The sequence below is a fragment of the Lipotes vexillifer genome, unplaced genomic scaffold (assembly GCF_000442215.2).
Source record: "Lipotes vexillifer unplaced genomic scaffold, Lipotes_vexillifer_v1.1 scaffold213, whole genome shotgun sequence".
NCBI classification, from domain to species: domain Eukaryota; kingdom Metazoa; phylum Chordata; class Mammalia; order Artiodactyla; family Lipotidae; genus Lipotes; species Lipotes vexillifer.
Genome location: NW_006780610.1, coordinates 5,517,258 through 5,525,427, shown reverse-complemented (window position 1 = coordinate 5,525,427; position 8,170 = coordinate 5,517,258). Strand labels below are relative to the sequence as shown.

Sequence of the window (8,170 nt, the reverse complement as noted above, 5' to 3'; positions counted from 1 at the left end):
TTTGGGGTGTCTGTGGACTTATTATGATTTTAGGCAGCCTCTCTGCTAATGGGTGGGGTTGTGTTCCTGTCTTGCTAGTTGTTTGGCATAGGGTGTCCAGCACTGTAGCTTGCTGGTCGTTGAGTGAAGCTGGGTGCTGGTGTTGAGATGGAGATCTCTGGGAGACTTTTGCCATTTGATATTATGTGGATCTGGGAGGTCTCTTGTGGACCAGTGTCCTGAAGTTGGCTCTCCCACCTCAGAGGCACAGCACTGACTCCTGGCTGTAGCACCAAGAGCCTTTCATCCACATGTCTCAGAATAAAAGGGAGAAAAAGTAGAAAGAAAGAATTAGTAGAAGTAGAAAGAAAGAAAGGAGGAAAGAAAGGAGGGAGGGAGGAAGGAAGGAAGGAAGGAGGGAAGGAAAAAAGAAAGAAAGAAAGAAGGTAAAGTAAAATAAAATAAAGTAAGATAAAATAAAGTTATTAAAATGAAAAATAATTATTAAGAAAAAAAATTAAAAACAAAAACAAAAAAAACGGACGGATAGAACCCTAGGACAGATGGTGGAAGCAAAGCTATACAGACAAAATCTCACACAGAAGCATACACATACACACTCACAAAAAGAGAAAAAGGGGAAAAAATCATAAGTCTTGCTCTCAAAGTCCACCTCCTCAATTTGGGATGATTCGTTGTCTAAAGGAGGGAAGGAAGGAAGGAAGGAAGGGAAGAAGGAAGGAAGGAAGGAAGAAGGAGAAAGAAAGAAAGAAGATAAAGTAAAATAAAATAATTAAAATAAAAAATTATTATTAAGAAAAAAAATTTTTTTTTTAAAACGGAAGGATAGAACCCTAGGACAAATGGTAGAAGCAAAGCTATACAGACAAAATCTCACACGGAAGCATACACATACACACTCACAAAAAGAGGAAAAGGGGAAAAAATCATAAATCTTGCTCTCAAAGTCCACCTCCTCAATTTGGGATGATTTGTTGTCTATTCACGTATTCCACAGATGCAGGGTACATCAAGTTGATAGTGGAGTTTTAATCCGCTGCTTCTGAGGCTGCTGGGAGAGATTTCCCTTTCTCTGTTCTCACAGCTCCCAGGGGCTCAGCTTTGGATTTGGCCCCGCCTCTGCGCATAGGTTGCCGGAGAGACAGGACGGGGTTAAAGGAGCAGCTCTTTCAGGGACTCTGGCTCACTCAGGCCGGGGGGAGGGAGGGGTGCGGATGCGGGGCGGGCCTGCAGCGGCAGAGGCCGGCGTGACGTTGCACCAGCGTGAGGTGCGCCATGCATTCTCCCAGGGAAGTTGTCCCTGGATCCCGGGACCCTGGCAGTGGTGGGCTCACAGGCTCCCCGGAACGGGGGTGTAGACAGTGACCTGTGCTCGCACACAGGCTTCTTGGTGGCAGCAGCAGCAGCAGCCTTAGCGTCTCATGCCCGTCTCTGGGGTCCGCGCTCGCGCCCGTCTCTGGAGCTCCTTTAAGCAGCGCTCTTAATCCCCTCTCCTCGCGCACCAGGAAACAAAGAGGGAAGAAAAAGTCTCTTGCCTCTTTGGCAGGTCCAGACTTTTCCCGGACTCCCTCCCGGCCAGCCGTGGTGCACTAACCCCCTGCAGGCTGTGTTCACACCGCCAACCCCAGTCCTCTCCCTGCGCTCCAAGCGAAGCCCGAGCTTCAGCTCCCAGCCCCGCCCGCCCCAGCGGGTGAGCAGACAAGCCTCTCTGGCTGGTGAGTGCCGGTCAGCACCGATCCTCTGTGCGGGAATCTCTCCGCTTTGTCCTCCGCACCCCAGTGGCTGCGCTCTCCTCCGCAGATCCGAAGCTTCCCCCCTCCACCACCCGCAGTCTCTGCCCGCGAAGGGGCTTCCTAGTGTGTGGAAACCTTTCCTCCTTCACAGCTCCCTCCCACTGGTGCAGGACCTGTCCCTATCCTTTTGTCTCTGTTTATTCTTTTTTCTTTTGCCCTACCCAGGTACGTGGGGAGTTTCTTGCCTTTGGGGAGGTCTGAGGTCTTCTGCTAGAGTTCAGTAGGTGTTCTGTAGGAGTTGTTCCACGTGTAGATGTATTTCTGGTGTATCTGTTGGGAGGAAGGTGATCTCCACGTCTTACTCTTCCGCCATCTTCCCCTCGTCCCCTCTTATACATTTAAATATATGTAATTTATTTATCATGAATCGTATTGTTCTCTAAACTCTTTTAACATGTAGGCTTTTTATTTTCTCTAAGATGTTAAGTTTCTTAATAGCAGGTTTTCTGTCTCATACTTGGTTGTCCTCCACAGATTCTAGCAGAATGCAGGATACATCATTGTTCAGTCAGTAAATACTTAATGAATGAAGAAGGAAGGTCACTCTTTCACTGTCCAAAGGTAGCAGAAATTTGTAAAAATAGGTGAAGCGACTGGTGTCTATAGAAAATAGAACTATGTGGAAATTCAAATTTTATTATCATGTGTTGGTATTGGACGTGAGAAAACTGTAAGTGTAAAGACAGAAGAATCATCTTGAGGTATTGAAGAACATAAACTGAGAAGCTCTGTTTAATTCTAACATTATCCAAGAGGGGTCTAGATAAGATGATTTAAGCGCTGTGATCTGTATGACAGTAACTTACCAATAGTGAATATAGCCCTATAGCAGATATTTTTACAGTGTGCTGAGATCACCCACTTTACTTTTCTCTGTTTTCACGCTGTGGTATTCAGGCAGTCCTTAATATTATAGTTCTTGCCTTTCCAAGGATGCTTTTGCTGTAAAGTGAAGTATTTCTTTGTGGCTTGGTTTTTTTTTCTCATTATAGATCAATTATTTGGCTTTCTGGTATTGTTCAGTCTCATGCAAGCCCTTAATTGTTTGGCTGTTGTATAACTGAAATCAATAATAACAGAAGCGGTGGCAATGGCTAATATTGATCCATTTGACATATATTCTGTTGGGTGCTCATTGTGTATCAGGTATTGTTCTATGTTCTGGGAATACAACATGAACAAACAGGCAAAAGTTCCTACCCTTGAGGAACTTATATTCTAATGGGGGAAAAGTCCAAAAATAAATGAATAAGCAAAGAAAACATATTATTTGTTAGTTGATGATAACTGTTGTGAAGAAAAATAAAACAGGGATGGAAGATAGTGATGGAGGATGGGCCACTGATTTTACATATATATATATATATATATGTATGTATATATATACACACACACATACATATAGTATATATAGTATTTATGTATACTGTAAATACGTATATATTTTGTATATATGTTACATATATATTATGTAAGATGTTTGTGTGAACGCACGTGTGTGTATATATATGGGTACGCGCACACACATAATGTAATATTTTAATAGTATAGTTAGGGAAGATCTCACTGAAAAGTGACATTTGAGGAGAAACCTAGAGGAGGTGAGGGATATCTACATGACGAGAGTCCCAGGCAGAGGCAGCAGCTTGCATGGTATATTCAAGGAATAGCAGATAAAGCCTGCATTGCTGGAGTGAGTGAGGGGGAGAGTGATAGAGAAACTCCAAAGGGCCCTAACATGCAGAGTCTTGTAGGTGGTCATAGAACTTTAGTGTTTACTCTGATTAGATGGGTTTTGAGTAGACATTTGATATGACTAACTTAGATTTTTAATGGATCATTTTGGCTGCTGTGTTGAAAACGAACCCTAGCAGGTAAGGGTGAAAAGCAGGGAAATCAATTAGGAGGCATGTGTAATGATTCAGATGGAAAATGATGGTGGCTTGAACTTGGGTAGTAAAAGTGATAGTGATAAAAACTGGTCAGAGGGCTCCCCTGGTGGCGCAGTGGTTGAGAGTCCGCCTGCCGTTGCAGGGGACACTGGTTCGTGCCCCGGTCCGGGAAGATCCCGCATGCCGCGGAGCAGCTGGGCCCATGAGCCATGGCCGCTGAGCCTGCGCGTCCGGAGCCTGTGCTCCGCAACAGGAGAGGCCACAATAGTGAGAGGCCCGCGTACCGCAAAAACAAAACAAAACAAAAAAAAACTGGTCAGAGACTACAAATATTTTAAAGGTAGTGTCAGCAAGATTTGTTGATGGATTGAACAGGAGGTATGAAAGAAATGAATCATCATTGATTCCAGGGTTTTTGTCCTGAGTGGATGGAAAGATGGAGTTGCCATTTATCGCGATGGGGAAACTGTGGGAGAGGCCAACAGGGTTGACAGATCAGGAGATCTGTTTTTTGACCGTGTTAGGATTGAGATGTCTATTGGACATCCCAGTGAAGATGTTGAGCAGGAAGTTGGATACATGAGGTTGGACTCAGCAGAAAGGTCCAGGCTGGAGACAAACATTTGAAAATCATCGGGATATTGGTGGTAAAGCCATAAGATTGGGTGAGATCATGTAGGAAGTGAGTGTGGTTAAAGAAAATAAGATTTTAAGACTGAGTCCTGAGGTAACTCAATACTTACAAATGGGGAGATGAGGAAGAACCAGCAAGGAGACTGGCATGGAGAGGCCACTGGGATGAGAGATAACCAGGGCAGAGTGAGGAGGCAAGGGCAGAAGATGTTTTAAGCTGAAAGAATTGATAGTCTAATGTTCGAGGAGCATTGAATTTCACAATGTGGAGCTCACTGGGGACCTTGATAAGAGTAGCTTTGGTGGAAGAAAAGCCTCACTAGAGAAGATTGAAGAGAGAAAGAAGAGCAATTAGAGACAGCTCTGTCAAGGGATTTTGATGCAGTGGGGAGCAGAGAAGTGGAATGTTCAGACGAGGAGGAAGTGGGATCAGGAAATTTCAATTTTTTTTTAAGATGAAGAAATTATAGCATATTTATTTGCTGAAGGTAGTAATTCAGTAGAGTGGAAAAATTTGATGATTCAGGAGAGAGAAAGATTCCTGGAGTGTTATCCTTGAGCATACCAGAGTTAAGTAGGCTAGTTAGCAGCCATTTAGTCTTGTCCAAAACATCCACAAGACATTTGGTCTAAGTCAAAATGTCCCTGAAATTTGGTCCTATTCAAAATGTCCATGAGCGTATTTGGCCCATGCCAAATTTTTGTTTTGGACAGAAGTGAATATCAAGGACCTTTTGGTGTGGACCAAATGTCTCCATGGACATTTTGGACAGGACCAAATATGACCAAATATCAAGGACCTTTTAGGATGGACCAAATGTCTTATGAATGTTTTGGACAGGACCAAATGTCCTGCAAGCAGTAGGCTTATTGCATGACAAGCACTGTTCTAAATATTCTGTGTCTGTTTATTCACTTAATACGACAACTTTTGTGGTGGGTGTTACCATAATTTTACACATGAAGAAACAGATGTGAGAGATTAAGTAACTTGTCCAACGTCATACAGCTCTGCCACTTAATCATTGTGTGACCAGGGGCAGTTTACTTGCCCATTCTGAATTCAATAATTATTGCCCTGCTTGTCTCACAAGGTTGTTTTGAAGGTTAAATGAGAATAGAGGTGAAAATATGTTTTTTACTGTAAAACTTTATGGTTACATTTTAAGAAAGTAAGATAAGAAATTACCCTTCCAGTCTGAAAATATACTGTTCTTTTTTTTATATATATATAAATAAGCACAAGCCTCTTGTCAGTTAACAACAGCCCGTATTTATTTATTAAATTTTTTTTAATTTATTTATTTATTATTTTTGGCTGTATTGGGTCTTCGTTTCTGTGCGAGGGCTTTCTCTAGTTGCGGCGAGTGCGGGCCACTCTTCATCGCAGTGCGTGGGCCTTTCACTGGCGTGGCCTCTCTTGTTGCGGACCACAGGCTCCAGACGCGCATGCTCAGTAGTTGTGGCTCACAGATCCAGTTGCTTCGCGGCATGTGGGATCTTCCCAGACCAGGGCTCGAACCCGTGTACCCTGCATTGGCAGGCAGATTCTCAACCACTGCACCACCAGGGAAGCCCCAAATATACTATTCTTAAGTCAGCTTTTTAAAATTGGGAATGTATGAGACTATATTTCTCCATCAGCTTTTTTCAGTTGCATGATTTGGTTTGAAAACATATGACTTTCCCACAGATTTCATTTGTAGTAATATTAATGCCTTAGCTAGTTGTGATGTATTTTAAGGTACAGTTCCCCTGCATGGGGCTCATTAATGTTGGTAAGACATAGCACCTGACTTTTCATTGACACTAGCATTCCAAAATTGTACAGAACCGGATCTGTCCATCATAAGCTGTAGACTCTGGTTCCCCCACAGCTGCATTTGTTTCAGAGCCTGCATACAGTGTGATCCGGCATATATGCAGAAACACTTAAATAAAGCTATTCATGCTCTACTGAGAGAAAGGCTTTCTTTCTAAACAGAAAGAAACTACATTGGTAATCTTTACAGAATGAGGATATTTTACGACATTCCCTTTTCTATACTGCTTGGAAGCAGTTTGGAATATAACAAGACAGTATGAAGAATAATAAATTTCTAGCATTATCAAAGGGGTTGACTTAGTCCTTTGATTTTAATGCATCTTAGATTTATTGATCCCCAGATTTCTGAATTCTGCTCACTCTCTTTTCCAAAACGAGTATACTTGAATAAGGATGATTATTTGATAACACACTTATCATTGTTCAGTTATGAACATGCCAAACTTAGATACCTAAGACAGGTTATTCTTATAAGGCTCTATTTATCATAGGAGAGGATTTTGGAAAGCAAGAATTTGAGAGGATGCTATAAAGTTTATTCTCTTTTTCCTTTTATTCCCTCCTTTCTGTTGTCATCTCATAATTGCTTTTGTTCACTTGCCTACCTTTCTTTAGCTAACTATTTTTCTAATTACTTGAGTCAGTCGTAAGTTTAACTCTTACTTTTTCCAAGGAGTTTTGAACTGAATTTAGATGATTAAGGTATGGTGATAGTTTCCTTACTGTTCACCACCGCTTCTCAGAGCTAACCTACACTATCTCCATTACTGTTAAGGGACGTAGTAGATACAATGGTGCGGCACTTCAAGATGCAGGTATTTGGTGATCGGCAGCCTGGCTATGATGGCAAAAGAAACATGTACACAGCACATCCACTGCCAATTGGACGGGAGAGGGTAAGTGTTAACGGCAAGAAATATTGATTAGACTTATGTCATTTAGTAGTAATTACATAGGACAACAGTGTTTCCCTTTCTAATAACAATTCAACACTTAAAGTTGTTTCTCATGCTGATGATAGATTTGTTATTCTGTCCATATTCTCTTGTCCCTTAGCTAACCGATAACTGAGCATTAGAATTTAGGTTGATTATGTCATCTTTACATATATTCCAGATTTCTCAGTGTTAAAGTGCCACCTGAATCTGAAGAGTGGAATTTTTATAACTTGTAGAATCTGCCTGCCAACTTGTAGAATATTATATAACACCCATTTATGAAAATATTTTTAATACCACAATAACTTAAGACATTTGTTTTAAAAATTTAAAAGCAATACATAAATATATACTCATTATAACCTTATTCAGACAATCTAGAAATGCTATGGTTTCCTGCCTCCCAACCTGCCTGTACCCTCAATCCCATTTTCACTTTCAGAGGAAGCTGCTATAATAGTTCAGTACATATCCTTTCATATATTTTTTTGTGCCTTAGCTATTTATGCATATTTATATATATTCTTTTTTTTTAAATAAATTTATTTATTTATTTATATTTTTGGCTGCACACGGGCTTTCTCTAGTTGCAGTGAGCGGGGGCTACTCTTCGTTTCGGTACATGTGGTGGCCTCTCTTGTTGCGGAGCATGGGCTCTAGGCATGTGGGCTTCAGTAGTGGTGGCACTCGGGCTCAGTAGTTGTGGCTTGTGGGCTCTAGAGTGCAGGCTCAGTAGTTGTGGCACATGGGCTTAGTTGCTCCATGGCATGTGGGATCTTCCCGGACCAGGGCTCGAACCCATGTCCCCTGCATTGGCAGGTGGATTCTTAACCACTGCGCCACCAGGGAAGTCCCTATATATATTCTTATTTGTTTGATATTGTTCTATGATTTATTTTTTCATTTAACAATATGTCTGGGAGATCTTTCCATTTCTGTACATTTAAGTCTACCTTTTTTTTTTTTTTTTTTTTTTTTTTTTTTGCGGGCCTCTCACTGTTGTGGCCTCTCCCCCATTGTGGAGCACAGGCTCTGGACACGCAGGCTAAGCGGCCATGGCTCACGGGCCCAGCTGCTCCCCGGCAAGTG

At 41.9% G+C, this 8,170-nt stretch overlaps 1 protein-coding gene across 1 annotated transcript in view; it reads left to right on the top strand.

Moving 5' to 3' along the window:
• The window catches only part of LOC103080295 (argonaute RISC component 4), a 41,592-nt gene that overhangs the window by 11,897 nt on the left and 21,525 nt on the right, over positions 1 to 8,170 (top strand). The window contains exon 3 of the mRNA XM_007453831.1: positions 6,919 to 7,039. Within this exon, the coding sequence (XP_007453893.1) occupies positions 6,919 to 7,039 (121 nt within the window). The remainder of the gene's footprint in view (positions 1 to 6,918; positions 7,040 to 8,170) is intronic.